General features: G+C 42.9%; 1 protein-coding gene across 1 annotated transcript in view; it reads right to left on the minus strand.

Annotated features, from left to right (window-relative positions):
• The window catches only part of Spon1 (spondin 1), a 294791-nt gene that overhangs the window by 139676 nt on the left and 127285 nt on the right, over positions 1–27830 (minus strand). The window contains exon 5 of the mRNA XM_041666818.1: positions 23092–23214. Within this exon, the coding sequence (XP_041522752.1) occupies positions 23092–23214 (123 nt within the window). The remainder of the gene's footprint in view (positions 1–23091; positions 23215–27830) is intronic.

The raw sequence follows: 27830 nt of genomic DNA on the forward strand, positions 1-27830 counted from the left end.
GAACAAGATAAGAATGCTCAGCATTCAATGTTCTACTGAACACTACTGGTGGTTTGATGGAGTTCAATAAAAAAAGAGAAGTTCAGAAAGAGAAGGTGTAAAGATTAGTCAGGAACTGTGAGTACAAAATTGTACATATGCAAATTTTCAAATTTTATATATATTTATATATTATATATATGTCAGAAGACTTAAGATATAAAGCTGTCAAACCTCTGCAAATTTGTCTCTACGTATGACAAAATCTCAATTAAACAGAAATGTATATACATCTTGCCCAGAGGATACACATATGGATGAATTGTTCATAATAGACCTGAATCAGAAACTAGCCAAAAACTCATCTACAACAGCAAACAAATGAAACATGGCCTGTGTTTATGCAACGGACTCTTCCCCAGCCATTACAATGAAAAAGCCCAAAGCATTACAGTCACATGAATGCGTCTCACAAGCTACGAAGTTGAATGAAGCAAGCCAGAAAGGGGCCCACTGTAAGATCCCATGTATAAAGAGGTATGAAAGAGGCATAATAAAGCCGGGGAGAAGTCAAGATGGTTGCTGTTAGGGTGAGGTGGAGCCTAGAAGGCAAGCCGGAGCCCCGGTCACTCCTGACTTCATGTGAAGCGGCCCCTCTGCTCACGTTGGCCCTGCCCTTCTGCATTTGTAGGCCCCATACCAAGTTCTTCCGGGGTCTGGAGATGCAGCGCAGTTGGTAGAGCGCTTGCCTAGCAAGCATGAAGCCACACACCTGCAGTCCCAGAACTTGGGAGGTAGAGGCGGAAACCTTAGAAATCCAAGATCAAGGTCATTCTCAGATATGTTCTAAGTTTCAGGCTATCCTTGGGGTACACGAGAACTTATCTCAAAAACAAAAGCCTAAAACTAAACAAAATCAAGAACAAGCTTATTTTAAAAGTTTTAAAGTTTATACTTATTTACATAGTGTGTGTGTGTGTGGTGTATCGGTGTGCATGTGTACAGCTTGCAGCAGCTGGTTCTCTCTCTACCCTGTGGTTCTCAGTCAGGGATCAAACATATGTCAGGTGCCTTTACATTTTTTTTTTTTTATGGGTGAGGTGGGCTGCTTTTCTCTTCTCTGGAGCCCTACTCTGGCTCCCAAGTACTTGATTTAAATTGAATGGAAAGGGAAGTTTGATCTCTTTTGGGGTGGGGCAGGGAGATGAAATAGATGGCAGAGTTGGGCAGTAAGTGAAGTCAGAGGTCAAAGGTTACATCAGGCATTAAAAAGTACTTTTAAATTAGTTCTTTGTATTTTCATTATATTCTGACTCTCCCAACTCTCCCCACATCCACTTTGCAAGACCAGGTTTATTTTTATTTTTTATTTAAGTCAGAAATCAGTTATGCTGACTCAGGAATACTGCCTGGACCAATCAGGAAGGTCCTGTAAGACTGGAATTTTTATTGGGCTTTGACCCATCAGAAAGGTGACTTCCGGGAGTTTGGTCAGTCTTAATCTAACGCACACATTCTAAGAATAAGACATGGTCTGAGACCTCAGAGGAAAGCCAGCTCTGGACTCTGCTCTAGAGGCCCCCAGGGGATTGGAGGATCAAACACAAGGATGGGGATTTACGCATCTGACTCCATATGGATCAGCCTAGCCACAGAGCAGAAGAGAGGGGCAGTCACCGATTCAGAGGGGAGGTGGGAAGGTTTCCGGGCAATGGGGCTTAGGCTGGAATCAGAAGACAGGCCGCAATCAGCCCCGTGGAAGAGAGTTGTGAGCGTGAGACACGGCCCTCGTGTCCACAGGCCTGGAGAGCAGAACAGAAGGCGCAGGAGGCATCTGGGAACAGACCAGATGCGGATCCAGAGTACAGTTTCGGAGGGCAGATGAGGCTGGCCCAGGCGCAGTGCCAAGAAGCCAGTCAAAGAATTTGTGTTTTAACTCAGGCTGACACAACTTAATCCTAGATCTGTCGCTTCTCAGCTCTGGGGCTCTGGGCCAGTCACTTCTGCTTTGCCTCCAGTAGAACTTATCCAGTTTCACCGTGAATATGAGCTTCCATGCAATACTCTCATGCTTGTGAGTGGGGTAGGGTGGGTGTCTGTACTGGAGCTGTCCTGAAGCCAGACGTCAGCCTCGGGACCATTCCTCAGGAGCAGTCTACTTTGGTTTGGAGTCGGTCTCTCCCTGGCCTGAAGCTTGCTGACTTGGATATATTGGATGAGGGCCAGTGAATCCTAAGAATCTCCCTGCTTCTGCTCCCCCTTGCTGGGATGACAAAAAAATGCTTCTACGTGCATTTTTTAAATTTTTTATTTATTTTTTGCATGAATCCTGATGTTCAACCTTAAATCCTTTTGTTTGTTCAGCAAGCACTTTGTAGATTGGGTTGTTCTCATAGGTCCCCCTCCTTGCAAGAATCAAGGGAAGAACATTGCCCTGTGAGGTCTTGTACATGGGCCTCAATGGGACAAAAGGCAGCAAAGAAGGACAAAGCTTAATGCATATCAGGCAGTCTTTAAATAGCTACAAATCAAAGCACATGCGAGGATTTAGATTCCATTATGAGAATGGTAGTTAAAAGTAAGAAACAGACATTAAAGTTAAGTTATAATAGTAGTTAGCCATTGTATAAAATTCTATATAATAGGATACAATATATGACACTTAATACATAAAGAGCTCTTTTGAAAGGATCTATCTGTCTATCTATCTATCTATCTATCTATCATCTATCTATCTATCATCTATCCATTATCTAATTATTCATCTACCTATTTATCTATCCATCCCTCATCTATCAATCATCTATATGTATGTATGTATGTATGTATGTATCTGTCCATCTGCCTGTCTATCCATCTGTCTGTCTGTCTATCTTATATTTTCTTTTATCCACACAATAGTCCTGGGTAGATAACTCAGACTCTTCTCTTTTATCGGGGTTCCAGGGACTCATAGGCCATCAGCTGCCATCTTTGGTTGCATACCTTAGGAACCTGGGAAAAGAAATTTTCTAGATGAGGACACTGAGACACAGGGAGGTTGACTGCTACTCTAATAGCCCATGAGTGAGCACTAAGTGGAATAAAGATTCACTGTGACACCAGAGTTCCCAGTCTTCACCAATTGCTAACTATTGCATCCTTGTTAGAACAGCAATAGGATGGGGACACTAATCCCTTGAAAAATTCTTACAGACATAATGACTTGCTGTTTCTAGAACTCAGGGTTGGGCTGAGCTGGAAAGATTTTCAGCCAGTTCATTAAAAAACAAAACAAAACCCATAACAAAACAAAAACAAAAGCAAGCTTAATTAGTTCACTTTATTTCCCTTGTATAAAATTACTATCTAAAAATCACAGTGGGAACCTAGCCTTCTGCAGACTCTAATGTGTTCTATTACCACGTGGTCAGAAAATTCCTGACAGGCAGACTTGCTACCTTAGTCTCTTTCCAGAGATTTGGTGCTGTAGGCTGGAGATGTCATGAAAGGTTGTCTTGGAGAAGTTGTGCAGGGTGGCAGAGTAGTTCTGCAGGAAATGAGTCACTCACCAGATGTGGCCTTTGAGACATCTTGCTCTGGCCCTACTTCCCATTTACTATCTGCTTCCTGATGTGTATGCAAAGAGATCAGTCACCCCATACTTCAGCCACCATACCTTCCCCACAATAACTGACTGTATCCTTTGAACTGCAAGCCAAAAGGACCTCATCCTTGTTTAAATTGCTTCCTGTTGGGTGTTTGGTTACAACAACATGTAAAGGAACTAATAAAACCATTCATTTATTCCAGGCAACTAGGTTAAAAACTCATGACATTTTGTCAAATAAAACAATTGTTTCAAAACAGTTACAATGTTGCTCACATCAGGGTAGCCTAAGTACTAATGAAGAAAAAGCCTTGTAAGTGGTATGGAAAAGAAGTTTAAGACTCCATTTGCAACACAAAACCCAAGAATCCCTGCAAACTGGGAAGATATTTGGCAGAACTAAAGTAGCTGGCACATGACTCATGAGCCAGCTACGATTGTGAACAGTCAGCCTTACTTGGCAGAAACAGTCCTTCAGGGTGTATTTTCTACTCATTGTTTGGAAAATTTAAGCCCATAAATGCTGGAAGCTTCAGCAGAGCTTTGTGATTCTGAGTCATCTTATTCATGTTTTTGGAACATATACAGCATCCTTTCTTATGAGTGTCTTAGACTATCTAGAATACTTAGAATATTTTCTGTAAAATGAAGACATTTCTGCCTTAGCAGATCTGGTACTGGGGCTAAGGGTATAGTTCCAACACCTCTTACTGTCTTTCCCTGGAGTCTGTCAAAAAAAAAAAATTAGCGTCTGAGTTTAACCCAAGCATGGAATCAACCAGATACGGTGGTGCATACCTGTAATCCCAGCTGGAGGCAGAAGGATCAGAAGTTCAAAGTTGGTTTTGGTACAATCTGGAATGCACAAACCTTCATCTAAAAAATGTTATCATGCAAGACCAGCATAAAACAAGGACACAGAAAGTAGACAGCGGAGGAAAGAGTGTGTTTTCCAAATAGGAGGGTTTGCCCAATGCAATTCCTGGTATTTGGATTATCTTTAAAATGCTAAGTATAATTACAGGCTCCGGGGTTTAGGATAATACAAGGAATCTTCCACAAAGCTTTAGAGATTAAATGGGGGCAGGATGCATTTAACTGAGGGAAATTTGCAAGAAGCTCTAGATTTTGTCCTTTGCAAGATTTTCTCAATATTTTCTCAGTAAGGGACAGAGTGGGCCCAGGAACCTGGTCCATCTATTCATCCTCATACATTCATCTAATAGTCGTAGGCATCTATTCTGTTTTATATAGGCTGGGTAGCAATGACCCTAGCCATGAACAAGACAAGGTCTCTATCCTGAGGGAATAGTCTCATTCTACTACAGGAGACACACCAGACATCCCTGCATCAGTCAGGATCACTGGGGACCCAGGCTGTGCTGCTGGAGTTGACAGGACACACTCTCCTCTGAGTGATTTTCAGATATTTAGAGGGTCAGGCATTGGCCTCCGCATCATTAGTCCTCCCGTCGTCGTTGTTGCTCTTTATTGTGAAATAAAGTAATCATTTCAAAATTAAGCCATTGCTACAACCAGTGTAGCCTGTTTAATGAAGACAAAAAAGCCACGCAAATTGTATTGAAGGAGCAGTTTCATAGTAGATTTCCAACAAGAAATACAAAGAAGCCCTGTAAATGGGGAGAATATATCCTAGGCTGGCCTCTAGCCTGAGGTTCTCCCGAGTGCTGGGAATACAAGTGCTTGCTACTCTATTCAGGCTCTCATAGGTTTCTTGAATACTTGTCATCTATTAATAAAGTCCTCCGATGAGCAAAATATAAAGCAATGCAAATTCTCTTTTTCCATGGAATCGTCCCCTCAAAGCTGGCTGCTGGGTCAGTTTCAATGTCACTTTTACTCTCTAGTCATTCTACTGTACAGTTGGTTTGAGAAAACAGCCTTAATCTTCCTTCAGGATTAACCTTGAGTTTTGTAAGCTTTAAATTATATAGCTATCCTTGGGAAACTGGAAACCAGCAGTAGCTGAGCTAAACCATAAGTAGTGAGGAGGGTACAACAGGCTCTAAAGAGGCTCTGAGAACTGGAATAGCCAATGAGGAATGTCAGAGACGGTGCCTTGAAGAAGAGATGGTTTGGGCTGAAATAATAAGGCAAGCGAAACCTAGTTAGACACAAAGAAAAATCATCCCAGGGCTTAGCTCAAAAGTTTTGTTGGTTGTTTTTGTGTGCGTAGTGTATGCATGTATAGTGTGTGTGTGTGGGGGGGGTGTATGCACAGGTGCGAGTGGGGGTGCACATGTCCCCATATGCATGCAGAGGTCAGAAGAGGATGTTGGGGATCCTGCTCTGTTACTCTCTGTTTTATTCCCTCGAGACAGGCTCTTTATCACTGAACCTGAAGTGAGGTGGCCAGCCAGCAAGCCCTAGCCCTACAAATTCTGTCCTTATGCCCCTCCCACCCCGCAAGACTGAGGTGACAGGTGCCTGAAGAGACCACACATACCTTCTCATGTGGGTGCTAGGGATTTGTACTGGTGCAATAAGCCCTTTTCTCCACTGTGGTGGTCCGAATAAAAACGGCCCCCATGGGCACATACATTTGAATGCTTAGACACCAAGGAGGTGCACTACTTAAGCAGGATTAGACCATTAGGAAGTTGGGGTCTTTTGTAGTAGGTGTGGCCTTTTTAGAGGAAGTGTATCATGCCCGGGGGGGGGGGGCAGTTTTTAAGGTCCAGTCTCTCCTACGTTCCCTTCCAGAGACAAGAACGTAGCTCCCAGTTACTGTTCCAGAACCATGCTTGCCGCCATGATGATACTGGATTAAGCCTCTGAAACCGTAAGCAAGGCCCCAATTAAATGCTTTCTTTCATAAGAGTTGTCACAGTCATGGCGTCTCTTCATAGCAGTAGAAGAGAGGCTAAGATGTCCACTGAGCCATCTTCCTAGCCACTAGGCTGAGTTTGTGCTGTCACCCCAGGTTTGCTTTTTCTGGAACTGGTTGTTGTGCAGCTCACACGGGCAGGGAAGCTGGGTAAAACTGACCTTGACCAGTAGAAATCACAGAACATACAAATTCCAAACTCTGTTTATGTGCCCTATTCCAAACAAACTGGTCAGTGACTACCACCTTGTGATTCAGTGAGCAGACGGGTTCCATGTGTTTGTCTGGGTTATTGTGCAATGTGTATTTGTTATTGAATTCCTTTCTGGTGTGGACTAGGCCACTCTTTTCACATTAATGGTTACTGTTAAGTTGGGGGTGTAGCCCCCAGCCCTCAGGCCTGAGAGTTGTCTTGGTCTGGACTCCAAATTCTAGCATGCCAGGTCCTGACCCCTCCCTGGGGGTTTCAGGACTACTCCCACAGGGTATTTAAGATAGCTCCCAAAGGAGAAATATGCCCCCCACTCCCAGCCCCGTTGTGTTTGTGTTCTCCCAGTTCCCCCTTGGGACCACTCGAGAGCACAGGAATCCCATTAAACCTGGATATTTTTTTTAATTTGGCTTGTTGTGATTTGGCTTAATTGGGATTTTTGCATCGGAAGAGAGCTTATGTTAGGAAAAATTCCTAACAGTTACACTTTTATTATGGGACATTTTCTACAATGTCTTTCAATTTCATTTTTACTTATTTTTGAAACAATGTCTTATATATCCCAGGTTGGCTTTGAACTCATGATGTAGCTGAGAATGTCCTTAAATTTCCCATCCTCCTTGCTTCCACCCCTATGTGCTGCCCTTGAAGGTGTGAGCCACCACACTCAATTAATGCTGTCCCGGAATGGAACCTAGGGCTTTGTACACGGCAGGCAAGTGCTCTATTAACTGAGCCACACACCCAGACCCTGTCTTTCAATTTTAAGTCTGTAAAGTTAGGAATGATAAAAATCTCTCTGAAACTCAATCTTTTCTCTGTTTGAGACATGGAGGAAGTAGAGACTTCAGAACAGGCTTTCCCTTGCTAATAGAAGGACTTAACCAACAGAACGACATGAGAGCCAACTCACTGGGAGGTTGAGAGTTAGGGTAGAATAGTGATAAGAGTAGAGAAACACAAGTCATCAGATTCAGGAATCATGTGCTGTGTGCCTGGCATTGAGCTAAAAAGCCATGAATGTACTATAAATAGTACATTGTACCTAACAACACTTGATAAACTCACACCATGCACCAAGGCTGTTCAAGGTTGAGCAGTGTCTTTCTAGGGGCTGGTTCACTTTGAACCTAGGCTATTCTTAAGACATCTCCATGTGGTGTTTGGGGTGTGCTTTGCTTTGCAAATGAGGAAACTGAGGCACGAAATGAGTAAGGCAATCTGCGTTAAGCCTTCTAGTAAGTCTCCGGTTTGAAACTGCTGGATGATTCTGACTTCTAGGTTAGTCTAGATTGCATGCTATATTTTGTCTTTCAGCAGAGGACTGCTGAACCCCTGGCCACTCTTGGCCTCTTGCTTGTAAAAGAAACATGGATTGTAGCCTCCCACTTCTGAAATGCTCTCATTCAGTTTTCACGTTGCTGACATTTGGTGTCGAGGTTAAGAATTCCAGCAGAAACTTGCTCGCTCTCTTCTCCTTACTCCAGGTTTTTTTTTTTCTTTTCTGTTTTTCTGTTTTTCAGCCTCTGCCTTAAAAGCTTGTCCTCTTCATTCCTGCTGATGAGCTTGCTTTCAGAATACCAACCAGCACTGACAAGGCAGGCAGAATTAGCCTGGGATCCCTGAATGTAAGACACGTTCACCAAAAAACGTAGTCGATGGACCAAAGATGGAACCAGAGACCAGAGAAGCAAAGTCAAAGGAATCCATGTGTGCTGGCGAAGGGGCAGTCAGACAGATGGACAGCTCTCTTCAAAGGTTGCTTAGGGACCCAGTAAACCTGAAAAGACTGTGTTCTGAATCCCAATGTGGGTGGGCGGATAAAGGCGCTTTATTCCCTCCTTTTGGTTTTCCCAGGGTGTGGACAACAAAGCGGATGCCATTTGCATTCAATGACTGAAAGCCACGCACATCTGTAAACAGTAACTGCTCCAGCCAGGAGACCCTCCAGAAACCTCTTAGCCCTGTTTCAAGGAGCCAGATGTGGAGAGAAAGCTTTATACGTCCCATTGTTCTTTCCACTTGAGCTGCAAGGACCCGGAGCAGCTCCATGTGGGGGTGAAATGTGGTACATTTTGCTGTTTAGAGGCAAGCGTATAATGCTAGAGTTTAATTAAACTCTTGCTGGCTATTCTAAAAGTTTTGTTTCCTCCCAAGCCTTTCTTCATGCATTCCCTGTAGGAAGTCCTCCCTTTTCCCCTCCAGTGAGGGTCATTAGGACCACATGAATATCTACAGACGCAGGAAGGTTCCAGGATGCTCTCAGGGCATTTGGCTCATAACTTTCAATTTAACCAATCAACTCAGCAGTTTAGTAAAGGAATTACAACACCACCCCCTCCCTTCTCACAGGCAATGGCTCTGATCAGGGAGAGCTGTCTGTGTTGAGATTTCCTGTTATCTTTTGTCCCCTTGTTATGTTCCTCCATTCTGAATTTAGCTGAGGCTGGGGAAAAGCTGCAAAGACTTCTTTATGCTTCTGCTTTGCTTCAAACCCCAGAGTAGTAGGATTCTTGCAGATTGAGAGGGACGCTTGCCAGGGCTAGAGTGCCTGGCACCAACCTTTGCAGAAACCCCATTCGTGCTTATAAATATCTGGTCTTTCTTGGAATAAACAATTCTTGAGGGTGTATTTCTCAACTCATTGTTTGGAAAACTTAAGTCCATAAATGCTGTTAGCTTCAGCAGAGTTTTGTGTGCAAATTCCTGGGAAACCATATGGAAGGAAGGCTATCGCTCATGGACTCTGTGTGCCCTCACCCTCAATTTCATAGGCTTTTGGGGGGGTCAGAATAGTTTCACACAGAAGGAAAATTAAAACTAACTCTCTCTCTCTCTCTCTCTCTCTCTCTTTCTTTCTTCCTTGACACAGGGTCTCACTATGTAGCCCTGGCAGGCCCGGAACTCACTATACAGACCAGGCTGGCCTAGAACTCTCATAGATCCACCTGCCTCTGCCCCCTGAGTGCTGGGATTAAAGGCATGCACCACCACACCAAGTGAAGCCTTTCTTATTAAAACCTACATTTCTTGAAATCGCATCTCAGGGTTTTTCAAACAGGCTTGAAGGAAATTGTTAAAGAAAACTGCTGGGTTGGGGTCAAACATCACAGTCAATGCCCATACTTCCTCCCGCTCTGGGAAATGGGTAGCGTTAGACTTCCATGATAATGAATCCATGACTGGCCAATGAATTCCATCCCTCCCCTCTCCACAATCAAATCATTGCAGAGCAGGTGGCCATTTAAGCCATGTGAATGATGATGCAATCACGTGTTCTGGAAACTGCCAGGCAGCAGGAGTAAATGGCCAGAGAGTATCAGAAAGCCAACTTACTTATCTCAGGGGTAATGGAAGTCATCTCTGAGATACACAATTCTTTTATACAAGACAGAATTTTGGATGGCCATTCCTAAATAGTTGCATCTTACTTAGGAAAGGGTGTGCTCAAAAGATTTCATATTTGAGCTTCTAGGGGGAGGATAAAGGAAGAAAGAGGCGTTAGCTCTTCCACTTTTATGACCCACTCAAATGCCAATGAAACGGTTGGAGGCGAAGGTTTCAGAAGTCCTCAGTGGGTGTAGTGAGGACTTCTGTAGTATTTAAATAAGAATGGCCTCCCATAGGCTTAGATGTTTCAATAGATGTTCCTCAGTTGGTGGTGCTGTCTGGGTAGGTTTAGAAACCTTGCTAGAAAAAGTATGTCATTAGCAGTGGGCATTGAAGTTTCAAGGCCACATGTCATTCCCAGCTCACATTCTCTGCTTTTTTCTTACAGTTCAGGATGTGAGCCCCTAGCTTCTCCTCCAGCTGCCATGCCTGCTGCCTACTGCCATGCTTCCCAACCACAACAAACTCTTACCCACTGGAACTGTAAGTTCAACTAAACCTTTTCTTTATAAGTTGTCTTGGTCATGGTGCTTTTATGACAGCAATGAGAAAAATACCATATCATCAAGAGAAAGTCAAGGAAGAGTGAGTAGCAGAGAACCAGGCACCCTTGTGCATTGGGCAGCATGAGAAGGAAGGTACATGGAAAATCTGGTACAGAGTAGGGTAGGTGTAGGGAGTAGAAATCAACAAACCATAAAATGAAGCTAGAATCAAAACATGATCAAGGAAACTTACAAGATGTGTGGTAAACACGTAAGAAAGACATTCTGCCTGTTTCAGAAGAGATCCTGTGGGAGGAAGGGGCAGCCAGCAGCAAGCAAGGGTGAGTGCCAGATACATGATAGAGTGCCACAGAGTGCCATATGCAGAGCATGAAGGAAAATGGACAAACGACAAACAGAAATGGAGGCTGGGGCATTCTGGGAGAAGCAGGGATTCCTAAGGCAAGAGAAAGCACAAACTAAGTGCATGGAATGAATGAGCAAACAGCAAAGAACAAAAGGAGAAAGAAATAAAATAAAAGACCAACTAGAAGAAAAATGTCACTGTGAATGAAACAGATGGAGGGATGAATAGAACCCTCATATTGACTTAACATAGCCGAGATAAAAACAAAACAAAAAACAAACAAACAAAAAAACAACAAAATATTTCAGCTGCAAAAGAAAAACACATATCCCACAGGGAGCGAAGCTACAGATTCTGTTTAAGGAATCTGGTTGTAAGTATAGGGAGACCATGTTTCTTCACTAAAATGGAAAACCATGTACAAAGCATACAGTAAAAATCTACAATAGACACAGAAGGCCAATTATTTTTCTAGTTTTAACTCTGTCATGGACTTTTGCTGTTGTTGGAGGATAAGTGCAATAAACTATATTCAGTACTGATAATGTAAAATTCAACGTGAGGCTTCACAGCTTCAGAATGATTGTTCTAGCTGTATAGAAGTTCACTGAGATGTATAGACTCTGGCTCCGGTTAATTTTGGTATGTGATGCTATTTTTATTTACAAGTTCTTTATAATAAAGCTTTAATAAAAAAGGATTTGAGTTTTTAATCCAGTTATTTTCCAAGTGAAAATAACTTTAAAAATGTTCAAATGTAAGAACGAAAATCATGCACTATTGAATGAGCACTGGCTTCCTAGTATCCTTAAAATAATAGGTCTTAAAAGAATAAAGATAAGGCTGTAAAAGATTGTAAGAAATCCTGAATTAATAAGTATTAATTGAATAGATAAATAATTACAACTCCTAGCAGAACTGTTGTTTGGGAAAGGAATTTCCAGTTAAGGACTGTCAGAATAAAGGCCGATGAAAAGAAACAAAGCAAGCACCAAATTAAATCAGTGTAAAATGGAAGTGGGAAGGGCTGAGAAAAATATTTCAAAAGTTTTTGATGAAGTGAATCAAAGTTGCTATTCCAAAAAGTCGTGGCTACACAGAAAAACTAGAAATGAAATCCTTGCTTATTTTTAAGATTTACTCATTCTCCTATATATCCATTTTACTTCCCACACACATGTATGTTATGTGTACAATAAGATTGCAGCGCCTGTGCAGAAGAGGGCAGGGGATTGCCAGAACTGAGCTGTGGATGGTTGTGAAGCTACCACCTCAGGGCTGAGAGCTAAGCCCATGTCCTCTGTAAGAGCAACAAGTGCTCTTAATTGCTGAGCCATTTCTCCAACTCTCTACTTGTCTGTAATTAATTAATTAATAATTAATATTTGCAAAGCTGAGGACTGAACCCAGCGCCTCAAGCATACAAGGCAAGTATTCTACCACTGTGCTCCATCCCCCAGCCCATTTCTTATAAACTGACAGCTAATTAGATGGGGGAGAAAAAACAGACAGGTGACAACGAGAACAAAACACACACAAAATCCAAGCCAAACAAACGCACTGTCCTTGTTAAACCAAAGAAAGTCTAAAACAATAGTCATCTGGGAGATGGACAGTAGCCTAGCAGAGAAGAACCGGCGGGAGACCAGGCTACTGTAAGTGCAAAAGATTTGGGAGGCAAAACAGAACAAAACAAGGGTGTGGCTTCCAATAGGGTGAACTCGGTGACTTCCTAGGAGATCTGAAAACCTTAGAAAGTATGAAATTACTAAAAAGAATAATAAGTAAACTAACTTAAGATATATCAGAAAAAACAAAAACCAAGCAAGACTGTAGGCAGGATATACTTTAAGGCACCAGTGATTAAAATAAGATAATTTGCTAGTTATGCAATGACAGAGGCTAGAGTTAATGAGAATGCAATGATATTACAGAACACAGCAATAAATAGAAAGTAACCACAGTAAAGTACAGAAATCAATACATATACAATTTTAGAACAAAGTATTCGTACCCCCACTATCAGAATAGCATAATGACGAGTAGATGGTAGATGTTTAAAAGCTAACCAAAGATCCTGCAATATAGCAGAAAGGGCAGACGTTGTCTAGAGTTAGAGTGTCTGAGCTGGAATTTTTCTGCAGGCTCCCAAGGACGCTCCTTGTCCTCTACATTCTGTCCTGGGAAACATTTAAGTCGAGGAAAACACAAGGTCCAACGAATCAGTTGAGACACTGAGGTGCTGAAGGGATCCCAGGTGGTTCTGCACCGGGTTCTGTGGAATGGAAGCAAAGAAGCGCTTTGACAGCACTGAGCCAATGCCTGGGCCTCCCTTCCTGGCTTCACCTCCTCCTGTTTCCAGAACAGGCCTAGCAGTTACCTCGGCAGAGAAACACATGATCCTGCAGAGGAACTAGAGGCCTGGCAAACACAGCTACTGAGCAGGAAGCAAGCAGGGCAGGAAGCAGCTTTGTAACAGCAGATGGGTCAAAAATAAAACCTAAGCACAGCAAGATCTTCAAAGACAGAGGAAGATATTAATAACCCAAAGCAGATACAGGTAGAAGGGGGCTGGAGAAGCAGCTCAGTGTTCAGGAACACCTTCTACTCTGTAGGGGACACAGGTCTGGTCCCTAGCAGTCACATCGGGCAACAAACTCCAGTTCCCAGGGATCAGATGCCCTCTGGCCTCCAAGGGTACCTGCACGCATGTGATACATGCAAGCTCAGGAGGGCCACAGACATATATAAATATATATATATATGATAAGTAAACGAACATTTAAAAAACAACTAAAAAACCCAAACAAGTAGAAGAAAAGAACGAAACACAAGTTAGCAATTAACACACACATCCATAAAGACCATGGAATCCTTTCTGAAGATGCATAACCTCAATCTAATCGAGTGGAAACATCAATGACCCCAAACCAAAAGACAGTCTGTATGATAACTTCTGGGCACTCTTCAAAAACATCCATGGCAGGAGAGTCAAAAAGCCCAAGGAAGTGTTTCGTCTTGAGGGTGATGAAAAATGCATGACAAGTGACTGCAGTGTGAAATACTGGATGGGATTCTGGGTGAAAACTCTTCTTTTCCTTGCTGCAGGGCTGTTCTGGGCAATATGGTAGCCAATATTTACACAAGGCTACTGTGTGACTAAAATACGGCGAGCCTGGATGCGAAATAGGTACCAGATCTTAGCATTGCAGAAAGAATGCAAAATATGTCTGTAATGAATTTTCAGGCTAACTATATGCTAACATGGCATGATTTGAGGTCTGGCTTCAATAAAATAGTACATTAAATTTAGTTTTATTGGGGGCTGTCAAGGTGGCTCAGCAGTTAAGAGCACTTGTTGTTCCTATTGAAGTTCAATTCCCAGCACCAACATAGTGTTTCTCAACTGTCTGCAACTCCATTTCCAGGGGATCTGAGACCCTTTCTGGTCTCCAGGTGAGCCAGGCATGCACATGGAACACACCCATACATGTAGGTAAAACATTAATACACATAAAATAAATCTAAAAAATTAATTTTATTGCTTCTCTTTACTTCTTAAACGTAGCTTCTAGAATATTTAACATTGCCCATGCTACTCAGATAGAAAGCTTGCATTATATGATATCATGTGGTCTCCATGAAGAAGACAGTAGAGGCATGATTACTGTAACTTAAACAAAGCATTCAGATTAGGCATCATTTGTATCAGTGTCAGGATTAAGCATACAGCAATTTTATACAAGAACGTCTTTCTCAGGGAGCATGCACGGAAGAGCTATGGAGTAGCAGCGCACACACATGCCTGTGTCTTACGAGTAAAAGCCGAGACTTCCTTCTCAGAGAGATGAATCTAGGCAGTGTCAAGGTGACAGGTATAGCTAACGAGGGCAGAGACTCAAAAATGAAAAATAAGAGGAGGCAAGAGGCCAGGAGGCAAAAGGCTTGACAACAATCACGTTTTAGTATTAAAGGAAGAGGCAAAAGCAAGATCTTACGTGGAAAGGATTTGCTAAAGAAGGAACTATTTTTTTAAGTCTATACCCAGTGCTATCCACAGAAAGATGAAGAACATCAAAGAGACAGATGAGAGATGGAAGGAACACTTGAAAAGCAGAGGGAACGAGCAGACCGAATAGCAAGCAACAGTAATCAACCTGACATGGCCTGTCCAGATAGTGGGATGTAAGAACACCGTGCTTAATAGTAGACAGAAAAACGCCTTTGAACCTCAGTCTCAAAGTCAGCCCTGTGTCACTCAAGTGTGAGAATGTAGCAAAATATTCCCAGGCATGCAGAACCTTGATGGGCTTGCCCTGCAAACACAGTTAGGAAAACGTCCCTGCAGAAAGTACCCAAGTGAGAGAAGTACAAAGGTCAAGGGGCAACCAAAACTTCAGACAAGGGTGTGTCTGTTGAGAATCACAAAGACTAAAGACTTCAGAAAGAAATTTTAGTGATAAGGAAGTCAAATTCTAGAAATCAATCAACATAAAGAGTGCATTTTGGTGGAAAGATGGTAGGGAGCTAAGGATCATAAGGGTGTACAAAAGTTCAGGGGAAGGAGATGACATCAACATGTCTGTGAAGCTAACACAAATATGTGTCTTAAGTTAAAGGCAATCACTACAAGAAACAAAAGAGAATTGGACAACTTTTTGTGGTTATTGTTTTGAGACGGGGACAGGGTCCCAAGGAGCCCAGCCTGGCCTCAAATTTGCTTTGTATCTGAGGCTGACTTTGGACTCCTCATGTTCCCTGCTCACCTGATCACATGCCTCTGTACTTGGCTCAGTTAAATTTTCAGCCAGAAGAAGATTCAACTGGGCAATAGAAAGAAAAAAGTATAAAATTTAAAAAGGGACAAAAAGATAGGATAATCAGAGCATATAAAATGAAACTAGAAGAAAAAATTAGTATGGTTAATTATGGTGTTATATGTGAAATGAGATCAAAGGCAAATAGTGCAGGGCTGTGGGCTGACATGGACGGGTGATGCTGTGCACTGTGTGGGGAAGAGTATACCCTTGGTACCCAAGAAGGAGGAAGAGACAAAGCCTGCTAAGGCAAACATGCACTGGGTTATTAAAATAAATAATCTCAGTAAATAGAACAAAGCAGGAGCTATGTATCACATAGTCTTTGATCAAAACAAAATAAACAAAATCAAAACCAATATACAAATGAAAAATCTTCCACCTTTCAGAGATTTTAAAACACTCCACGAATTAACAACTATGTCCAGAAGATAAAGGGCACAAAAACATTTACCAAGAGACTAGCGAGCATGAGAGGTCCTAGTAAGACCTCTGGGAAAGACTCAGAGACCAACTGAGGAAAGTTCACAGCCTCAAGTGCATTAATTATGAATGAAAACAAAAATACAAAAGGCGGGAAGTCAGCACATAAAGTAAACAATATGGAAATTTACCAAGAGAACAAAGGGACCATCCAAAAGAAATAGAAGATAATAGGATGCATAAAAGCAGAAGTATGCAAATTGGAAGCGATAACAATGGTATTATTTAAGGAGCTAGCACAGTTTATTAGATAGAAGCAATCCAGATTAGTCAGGAAATAAAGGAGAAAGAGCTTCCCCTCTATTATAGTTGTCTGATAAGTACTATGGAAACCTGTGCAAAATGGGTGGGTGGTAAGGAAAGTGGTAAAATTATAAAACAACACAAAAAACTCATTTATACCAACAACTGATGAAGAAACTGGAGAAGAATTTATGGGAAAAGCAATACGTGTTTTGGGTGACTTTTTTTTCTGTGTAACAGTCCTGGCTGTCGTATAACTTGCTTTGTAGACCAGGCTGGCCTTGAACTCATAGAGATCCACCTTCCTCTGCCTGAGAGATTAAAGGCATGAGACACCACTGCCTGACCTGTAAGTGACTTTTTCCAACTATTAATTTATTTCTTTCCTTTTTATTTATTCTTCCTTCATACAATACACCCCAACCCCAGCCTCATCTCTCTCTACTTCTCCCAATCCTCCTTCCCCACAATCTCCCCTCTCCCTAAATCTAACTCTCCTTCAGAAAAGAGCAAATATCCCAGGGATAACAGTCAAGCATGGTATAACAAGATACAATAAGACCAGTCACAAACCCTCCTATCAAGGCTGGATGAGGCAACCCAGTAGAAGGAAAAGGGTCCCAAGAGCAGGAGAAAGAGTCAGAGACACACCCACCCCCACTTTTAGGAGATCCACAAAACCACCAAGCTAACAACCACAACACACCTGTAGAGGACCTAGCATGGGCCATGTAGGCTCCACAATTGCCCTTTAGTATCTGTGACACACTATGAGTTGATTCTGTGGACTGTGTTCTCCTGGTGTCCTTGATGCCTCTGGCTCCTTAATCCTTCTTCCGCTTCTTCCTTGGGGTTCTCCAGGCTCTGCCTAATGTTTGGCTGTGGGTCTCTGCATTTGCTAACCATTAATTTCTAGTAGACACCGGTAGGTAACAAGTAGTTGATTTGAGGCTAACATCAGATAGAAAAGGAGGTTCAAAACCCAGCAATGACTTACCCTTGCATGCAGATGTAGAGCTGAAGGCAGTATTGATGGACTACTATGAAATTATTCATATGTGTAGTTTTTAACTCCAGTGTTTTCTTGGTTAGCTAGAGACCTGACATCATGTTAGTGACCAATAAAAGAATAGCTATATAACTTGTCTGAAATATGACAAGGTTGGGATTTATAGATGGGAGAGAAAATTAGTCATAAAATTAGGATACAATGAATTGGGCACAATGTAGAAACTTTGTACATAACTAGATTAATAAAAGATAAAAATATTAAGAGTCATCAAGTTGGTACTAGTTTGGTAGTTTTTTATGGGCGTGGGCATAATTTTCTTGAGCAAGAGTCTCAATGAAGAAGATGGCTGATTGTCACTGTAAAATTAAATATATAGAATATATTTCCAAGAGGCAGATTAATATTTTAGTCAATGTGTCATCAAATTAAAAGTTGATTGGAAAAAGATTCTTCAATATTGATTTGTCAAACAGTATTAACTGATGCTATGTTCAGAGGGGAGAAAGTTATGCATCATGGCTGGTCCTGGGGCGAGCATTTGTCGAGAACCCAGGATCTTCATAAGAGCTAGTGATTAAAGATACTTAGCATCTGGTACGAAGTTCCCAGCTCCGTGCAGACTGGACATGTGTCTATCCCTGAAGACATCTTTATGGGCCTGGTCATTTGTTTCTGGGTAGCACTACCTACCATGGTTCCTATGGTTGGGAATGGCAGTCTGGCAATGTCTAGGACCATGATGCTTGCATTGGGTTACAGCAATGCTATTCAAGATCAACAAACCCGGACATGCTCTCTCTGGCTTCTAAGCCTGACTGCGCAGAACAGCAGGTGGGATGGTATAGAATTTAGTATTGGTTGACTTCACATTAGAAGATGCTTGTCTATTAGATGTTCAATTTGACTGCAGAGGGCAGGAGTGATTGTCTCATGACAGTCCCCAAGGGAAGGCAAAAGAAAATCATTTGGATCTAAGCTTTGGTTTTGGTTCAGACGTTCTCCAACTATCGATTGTTTCATGATAGACCCCAAGGGGAGGAAAAAGGAATTATCTTGTCTGAGCTTTAATTTTGGTTCAGATATTCTCTATCTGAGCTTGTAATGCTACCTTTTTGTGTGTCAAGACCTTTTCATTCCAAAATTCAGAGGTAAAACTTAATGGTCCAGCCTTAAAATGTATTTCAAGAGCTTCATGAATGGGCGTGTTTTGAAAGAGTTCCACAATTTTCAGATGTCCAGCAGAGATGCAGACACTACCAGAGAGGAGGAGTACCAGAAGCGATTTGCTCCATCCTCCTGCCTCCATCTCAGTTTATCATACCTAGCCCCTCCCAGAGAGAGGAATGCAGAGTTCTCCCATGGAAAGAACCCCAGAAGCATCATTTAGGAGACACCACTTTGTACAATGGTGAGAAGAGAGATCTGCAGATACGGTTCACTATGGCTGAAGGTGCATGCTGGTTGAGGTATGTAGTGGCTGAAGGTGTATGGTAGCTGAGGCACATGACAGTTAAAGGTGCATAGTAGCTGAGGTACGTGACAGCTGAAGGTACAGGAGGCTGAAGGTGCATGCTGTTGTTCAGTCCTTCATGTAGCATCCACTTCGATTTTCAAAGCTAAGTTACTTAAAGACACCTAAGAGTTGAACACCCAACTATCCCATTGCAGAGGTTATCAAAGTGTGATCCACAGACTCCTGGGAACCCTGTGATCATTTCGGGGAATCTGAGAAATTAAAACCATTTCATAACAAATTTAAGATATTATGTTCTTGCTGTAGTATGTTGGCACAGGCATTGAAGATGGGCCAAGGCAACAGCCTTGGCCTGTATTAGTAGTGGATGCCTTCTTCAGGGCCACATGTTCACAGCAAACAAAAGACTCAATTTCACACGAGTGTCCTCCATGTAGCAGAGAAATGAGTCACTTGAAATTTTTACTGATGGATTCATACCTTATTATTCAGAGTGACTAATTGGGACATGGAAAAGCAATATAAAATGCAAAGAAGTTCTTCTCTATGGACTCTGATCGTCCTCAGTAGATGTACTTAATGATTCTTTTAGGTGCAAGTCAGACTAGCCACTTTGTACATTCATAAACATCATCTTTACTTGAAAGAACTAATGACAGGCAAATTACGGTTATTCAGACTTGGGAATTTGGCAGACATTTTCCTCAAAAAATGAAGCGAGTCTGTCACTTCAAGGAAAACAACTGCCAGTATCTGTCTCCAGTAATAAACTTTGAGTTTTCAAGCAAAAGTCAGAATCTTGGACAACTTCTGGCTGTTACTGTGAACTTGAGAGTTTCCTGGTTTTCCAACACTTTCCTGAAAGGCTCTGTCAGAAAATGATATGGAAATGGATATGATTTTGATAATGTGAAATCTTGGCATTTGGATAATCTATGATTGTCAATAATCTGGTATTTTCCAAACGGTCAGCATCAGGGCCACACCATCATGGATCTGCAATTGATCCATCTGGAACAGTGGTTTTGAGCCACAGAATACAAACCCATTGGCACAACCTCATATCCCACACTGTAACTGGACTTAGCAAAACTCGACTATTGGTAGACTTGGAAGTAGTTTGTGGTATAGTAGCAAAGATTATATGTTGGTATCTGGAAATATTATTAAAACACCTTTAAAATTGTTCCTATGTGTATGTGTGCATGCTTGCTCATCTGCATGTGTACCACATGTGTGCAGGGGCCAGCAGAGGCCAGCAGAAGGCGTCAGATTCCCTGGAACTCACTTTACATATTGTTGTGAGCCACGCCTTGTGGGTGCATGGAATCAAACCCAGAGCCTTGGTGAGAATAGCAAGTGCCCTTACCACTGAGACATCTCTCTAACCCTCCAAAACACTGTTCCTTTCTCCATGCATGTTGTCTAGAATTTTCTTCATGTATTTTTATCAAAAACATATCACAATAGAGTGAATGCAGAAACAAAGGTGAATACAGTCCATGTGCTTTCTACCAGTCCAGACAGACTACTGACGTGGGAGGTCCTGTCTAAGGGGCCAAGCAGCAAGAGATGCCATGGAGCCGCCGCGGGAGATAGATATGCTGAAACTTTGCTGGCAGGCCACAGCCATGTGGAGATATACAGAATAATAGAGATGGGTTAGTTTAGGATATGAGTTTATCTAGAAAAACATTTAAGCTATTGGCCAAACAGTATTGCAAATAATATGGTTTTCTGAGTGGTTATTTCATGACTGGGCAGCTGGGACGAACAAGCGACCCTTCCCCCAACATACTACAGAGAACAATGACATTCTTTTCACTACTTTTTTGGATAACACAATCATTTTAATTAAATATAATGTTTTTATGTTGACATGTGATAAATTTATTAAACATACAATGTGTTTATTACTACTATATGTACTTAAAAATTACTAATTAAAAAGCTCATTGTTTCTGAGGTGAACACTGAGAGATTTGACAGAAGTATATCCATGCTTTCTGTGATTCTTAATCATGTTAACTGAAGAGGCTGAGAACCACTGTCCCCAGATTCCTGCCTGCTCGGAAAATGACATTTTGGATGACTAATTAAAAGGATACAAGGGACTTGGCTCTTGACAGTTTGTTGTCAGCAAGCTTCTCTGGCCTGACAACAGCATTGGCTATCAAGACAGAATTATCCCTGCAGCTTAGATCAGTAGAAGCCATCACTGACATTGTCTGTGTCCTTCCCAGTGGCTCCGGTCCTTCAGGCATCCAAGTTCACCCTTTGCCCTCTGAGGAAGGTCTGATCCATGCTCCCTGCTCAGCACTGACCATCAGGACTCAGTGTCCGCTCGACCCCTGCCTCCCAGATGGCAGCAGGTGTGTCCCACAGCTGCCACCCAATTCTCAGAAAGGGACAGGTGCAAGGACAAATCTCACGACTTTTCTCCCAGAATTCCCAGTCTTAGGGAAGAAACTTCCCAAGGAGGTAATCCCACACACCGTGGTAAGTGCTAGTCTGTATTTGGCGATGAATTTTTCCAACAGAAAAATCAGGGCAGAGCCTGGCTCTGTAATGAGATGCCTGACAGTGGCACAATCCCAGGAACCAGGAACACACATCTGCTGCATGGATTAAGCTTTCGGCGACACCACAGAAAGGTTTGCATGTGGTTTGCCCCAGAGGCCCAGAAACAATGATTTTTATACTCTCCCCACAACCACCTAAATTCTGGGAGCCAACAGTAGTCAAATAGAAATGAGAAAAACTCCTTAGGGTCACAAAAAATGAGTAATGACCCCAGCCATTTTCTCTCTTCTGTTAGTGGGGACACCGTAGGACATATCTCCTCTCCCCCACCCCCACCCCCCGGCCACACAGCAGCATTTTGGCTCTAAGTGTCCCTTCCAGGGAGAGGAGCCAAGTTTGTTCACACAGGTCTCCCACCCAGTTGAGAGCAGAGCAGGCTGAATCCTAGAGTCTGAGGAATGAACAGCCAGCGGCTGTTAAGATCCCAAACTTCAACTTTATGTGGGTTAAATTAAATTATAAAGCCTTGATCTAGCCAGGAATGCTGCAGTCCCCACTGGGTGGGCTGCGTGGGCACCAGGGAGGTTCTGATATGCCCAGGGTTTACTTAAGTCCCTGCCATGTGCCCTTTCCCTCTTTTTAATCTCCTCTCCTGTTTCTGCAGATCTTCCCAGCTGTGGTAACTTCAGAGTGAAATAGATGCCTCAGAACAAATCAGGCCTTGCCCAGACACAATACGCCCAGTGCCACCCACAGCCAGCCTGCTTCCCAAGGCCACAGAGAATGGGCCCTCCCAGGTCTTAAAGCGAAGGCAGAGCATTGCTTATCTAGACAAATGGCGACCTCTTTCTGATTTTTCAAGAAGTTTATCCATGGAGCAACGTAGTTTCCAATTCAGGGATATGCCATCGGCAAACGTGTTGGGTAACGTGTGCTCAGCTCACCATTCACAGATACACATTTACCGTGATTACTTGACTTCCCAAATAATATGGGACTTGCAACTGCATCTTTTTTCTTCCTGACTATCAGGCTTAGCACAGTGCCTGGCTCTTTACAGACTTGTTAGACAACTGCCTGACTAAAAACAGTGGAGGACTGTCCTATTGTAGGCTCTAGTCCCTCGCATAGCAAGTTTGGGGCCTCCCGACAACTCTCATAGATTGGTATTGGCTGCTCTGAGCCTGGTGCCATGTGGCATTAGAAGGTGACATCTGGAATCAGGAGAGAAATGGTGTATTGATTAATGACTGACACCTTACTATGGTTGAGGATACTGAGTAATTGTTACACTGTCTGTGGAGTCAAGAGACTCCGTTTTGCCAGCTCTCTCTAACAAATGGTCTATTCCATAACATGGATACAGCTGTTTTAGGAGGACTGAGGCTATAAAATACTTGGCTTGAAGACACAGTAACTGGACTTCAGGAACTGTTTTAAGATCCTCAAGTAATCACAAAACTCTTAGAACAACATTTTTATAAAAGCCCTAAAAGCATACTAGGGTTATGTCTGCATGTGGCCGTGAATGTACTTTGTTGGGGTGCAAGTTTCACAAATCAGTGGCTAATAACGAGCAGGTCTGACATAGCTCAGCCCGTGGATCCTGTGATCAGACAAAGCACCAACAATGTGCTTCCCATGACCCATCAAGTAGCCGCTGTACTCACGAGGGTAATCCTTTGGGTGAGTCTTCTCGGACCAGTTCCCATAAAACGTGAGTCTGTACTTGGCAGTTCCACAGGCGCAGCAGTCCAAGATGGGTCTGTCCGTCACCCCATCGAGTGTGGGATCTGGAACAGGAAGCCAAGTTAGAAAGCAGTTGGGGCCTTGTAAGAGGCAGTCTTGCAGCCGCTTGTCTCATCCCTGATCCCCACATAAAGAAGGCACAGTGCACTTGTATTGGTTTGCAAGACTCAGGACCAGTGCTTGGATTGCTATGGAGTTTATATTTCTCAACTATGAGTATCTAGTTTTCAAATAAAAGAAGTCAAAGCTCTTGTTCTTATAATCTGAGGTATCCTATGGAACCAAGAGTCTAGAATCTTTAGGATGGGGAGACTTTTGGGAAGTCAATGCTTTTACTCCTTTTGTTTTGGTTTGGTTTTCTGATTTTTCCATGTAACAGTCCTGGCTGTCCTGGAACTAGCTCTTGTACACCAGGCTGGCTGGTCTTGAACTCACAGAGATCTGCCTGCCCCTGCCTCTCAAGTGCTAGGATTAAAGGCGTGTGCCACCACTGCCCAGGTATTCTTTTTATTGTAAAGATTTTTTTTTTTTGGTGTGTGTGTGAATGCATATGTGTGCAGGTGCCTGAGAAGACCAGAAGAGGATGCCAGTTCTCCTGGAGTTGGAGTTACAGATGATTGTGAAATACCCGATGCAAGCCCCGGGGACCAAACCTGGGTCATCTGCAAGAGGAGCAAGGGCTTTTAACCAGGGAACTGCCTCTCCAGCCCTCACCCCGTTGTTCTTTCTCTATCCGGCTTCCTCTCCATCTCTTTCACACTAGCGTCTCTCTACTAGTTGTTGAGAGCAACGCGTATCTATTTCAGGGTCCAAACACTGGAGCAGCGCGGATGCAGGGATGGGAGGAAAGTGAGAGCGAACGGAGGCTTAAAGAATTGCTGGAAATTAAGAGGGAGTCATATGCAGTTGTGTCTCTTCTGGTGCTCTCAAAGACTATCCTGGGAGGAGGGGAGAAAGCTGCAAATGTGTTCACGAGCTCACTTCTGAGCGTAGTGGCAGCCAGGGAAACTTAAGATTCCTTTTCCGCCCCCATTTTTAGCTGTGAGTAGCTGATAAGTAGGGAAAGAGAGATTACATGAATAAATTCAGCATTTCTGATTGTTAAGCCCACAGCCCTAGCTGCCTTAGTGCTCCCAGTCTGCTCAGCTGCCTGAGAGGGGACAATGCCTGCCGACGCCACCTGCTGCAATGACTTTCTCTGTAGTCCTTCCAGCTGTGTTAGCATCAATCTTCCTGTTTTGCAAGTTGGACATTTTTCTTCTTAAATATTGTACAAAGAGCAGAAGCCAAGGGGCTGAAAACCATTTTGCACGTCAGAAACAGCATTTTTCAATCTCTTTAGGAATTCGCTGAGCTCGCCAGGTTTGAACATGCAAAATCAATCAATGATGGGTAGACGTGTGTTTGGGGATGGAGACAAGGTGTGAGACTTTGCTGTGATATCAGCAATGCACTGGGCCCCTTGTATGTGCCAATCCCTTTCCATATATGTTCTAGGAGGTACTTTGCTTATCCCTTGAGGTTCAATGTGGACTGTCCCTCATAGGTTCCTGTGTTTGAATACTTGGTCCCCAATTGGTGACACTGTTTGGGAAGACTATGGAACATTTAGAAGGCAGAACCTTGCTAGAGGAAGTAGGTCACTGGGGGAGGGCCTTAAGGCTATGTTACCCAACCTCATTTCCCGTGCACTCTTTGTAGATGCGAGGTGACAAGCCAGTCTGCTGCTCCTGCCACCATCTCTTCCCCACCGTGGTGGGCTGCGCCCTCTGAACTGTAGGCTAACATCAACACTTTCTTCTTGCTGCTGTTTTACTTAGTGACAGTGTCAGATAAGTAACTAAGACATCAAGTGGAAGAAGCAGGCTGGGTGGCTTGATTGAGTTCACAGGCTTCTAAAGTGGCTCCAAAGAGGCTGCAGTCACCCAGAGCAGGAATCGGGCAGAGGCTAGAGTGCTGTCTATGCCTAGGAGTCGGCTGCCCACTACCACATGTGCGTAAAACCTGGACTCGGTTCCTGTGTGAGCAGGTTGAGTAGTAAGGACAAACCCCACCCAGTAGATTTTAGGAGAGGTAGCTTGAGCCAGAAGATCCGGTCCTTTTGCAGTCCCACAAGGATGAGCTGCATTGAAAATACATCTAAATTAATTTTGAAAAGGGGGTTCAGGACTGAGAGATCCATGCTGAGATTTCAATCTTAACTACCAGGTGCTGTTAAATGAGGCAGCAATGCTCTCTAGAAGCCCCCAAAATAAGACCAATTGGGAGCTTTACTTATCAGAAGGGCTTTTAGATTTAGACAGTGAAGGTAAAGATACTGCTTTGGCGTTACAGAAATGAATTTATGACAGACCTTTGGAAAATAAGCTTCCATCTCAAAATTAAATTTCTAGGTTTGAAAGGAGAACGGTTTCCTACGAAGGGCAGGTCTTTTGCTAACAAAGGAGGCTTTAAAAGGGCAGTGATGGCAAGACCAACATACTCCCTGTGTTACTGGGGTGCTAAGCCAGGTAACCTCAGTCTGGAAGTGGGGCTTCAGGAGGTTTCCTTTCTTCCCATTTATTACACATACATACATACATACATACATACATACATACATACATACACACATGTACAACACATATACACACACATATAATTTTTACTATGTAGCCCTGACTGGCCTGAAATTTACAATATAGATCAGGTTGGACTTGAGCTCACAGAGATCTGACTGCCTCTGTCGCCTGAATGCTGGGATTAAAGGTATGTGCCACCCCAGCCAGCTTTATTTTATTTATTTTGTGCAGTACTGGGGATCAAATCCAAGGTCATGTTGTGCTAAGTCACTGCTGCATCACTGAACACACCCAGCACCCGATTTACTTTTTAAAACTGAGTTCCGCTGTGTAGCCCATGGTGGGCTTGAACTCACAATCCTCTATCTCATCTTTCTAAACTATGAGTGTATCATCTCGGCCAATCCTATCACATCTGACCTTCTTCATTTCTATCTTGAATTTGTTGGCCTTTAAAATTCTCTTTTGTGATTCTTAGGTCCTCTTTTCCACATCATCCCCCTTTTCCTTCTCTCTTTTTATTTGTGTATATGCATATGTACATGCATGTGTTCATGTATGTGTGAACTGGGTGTGTAGGTGCCAGTGTAGAAGAGTGTTCATGTGTGTGGAGGACAGAGGACAACCTTAGCTGTCATTCCTCAGTGGCCATACATCTTGTTTTTTTTTACTTAAAAAAATTAAAAATTATGTATATACATGTGTGTCCATACATAGATATTTGCATGTGAGCACATGCAATAGGTGTCCATGGCAGTCAGAAGAGGGTGATGGATCCCCTGGAACTGGAGTTACAGGTGGTTCTGAGACATCCAACATGGGTACTGGGTCCTCTACAGGAGCAGTATCTGTTCGTAAACTTGGAGCCACTTCTCTGGCACCAGTGCACCTTGCTCTTGAGACAGGGCCTCTAACCAGCTTGTAACTCACCAAACAGGCTGGTTAGGCTGGCTGGAAAGTGAGCTTCAAGATTCATCTGTCTTCCTTCTCCAGTGCTGGGCTTACAAGTAGAACCATGGCATCTAACCTCCTATGTGGCTCTTGGGGTTTGGGAGATTGCACTTGGGTCCTCATGCTTAGAAAGTGTGTGCTTTACTGACCCAGCTAGCTTTTCGACTCTCCTCGTCCTCCTCCCTCCTCCTCCTCCTCGTCCTTCTTCTTCTTCTTCCCCTTCCCCTTCTCCTTCTCCTTCTCCTTCTTCTCTCTCTCTCTCTCTGTCTCTGTCTCTCTCTCTCTGTCTCTCTCTCTCTCTCTGTCTCTCTCTCTGTCTCTCTTTCTCTCTCTGTCTCTCTCTCTCTCTCTCTCTCATCCTCTTTTTTCTGTCCACTACTTACATTCTTCTCTCTTCTCTGGTTTTTCCTTCTCCCATCATTTCCTGTTATTCCCTTCTGTTTGTGACATAGTATCCAAGTGTGTGACCATATGTCTATCACAGACCATCTTCTGGAATAGGTTGTCTTTCTCTATTTTTAAATTGCAAGTAATTTGCATTTGCATTGCTTTTAGAAATCAAAGGCTGTAGAGATGGATCAGCGGGTAAAGGTGGTTGGCATACAAGCATAAGTACCAGAGTTCGAGTCCCTAGAACCCATGTAAAATAGGTGTGTGCACAAATGCCTGTCATTGTACTCTTAACAGAGATGGGAAGTAAAAACAAGAAAATTCATTGGAATATCATGAGCCACCTTGCCTGGAATAGATGCCCATATTTATGCATACAAATGTGCACACACATGCACTCACAACACTAGTGTTCACCACTTTTTATGCTTGAGGCTATATTTCATCACCTATGGATGAATGGCTGTAATTGGGGGCAAAAATGAGACCTCCGAGTTCCACTATTTCTTTTCTGAACAGATTTGATTTGACTCAACAAGGAAGCAGGGAGCATAGAGACTTGATGAAAAGCTGGAGTTTGCTAAGTGATTGAATACATTAAAAAAAAATCCCTTTGCTCGACTTATATTTTAATGGTTTTCTTAATGTGATCACTTTGATGCTAATTTTCTCAAGGGTCTGCTGTTTCTAGGGATCATTTATAAGCACACAAAAGCCAACAGCATGAGGACTTGCTGGGCCTTTTCAGTCCATCAAGT

The sequence above is a fragment of the Microtus oregoni genome, unplaced genomic scaffold, assembly GCF_018167655.1.
Source record: "Microtus oregoni isolate MIOR12 unplaced genomic scaffold, Mior012 000016F_ref0000370, whole genome shotgun sequence".
In the NCBI taxonomy this organism is placed as follows: Eukaryota; Metazoa; Chordata; class Mammalia; order Rodentia; family Cricetidae; genus Microtus; species Microtus oregoni.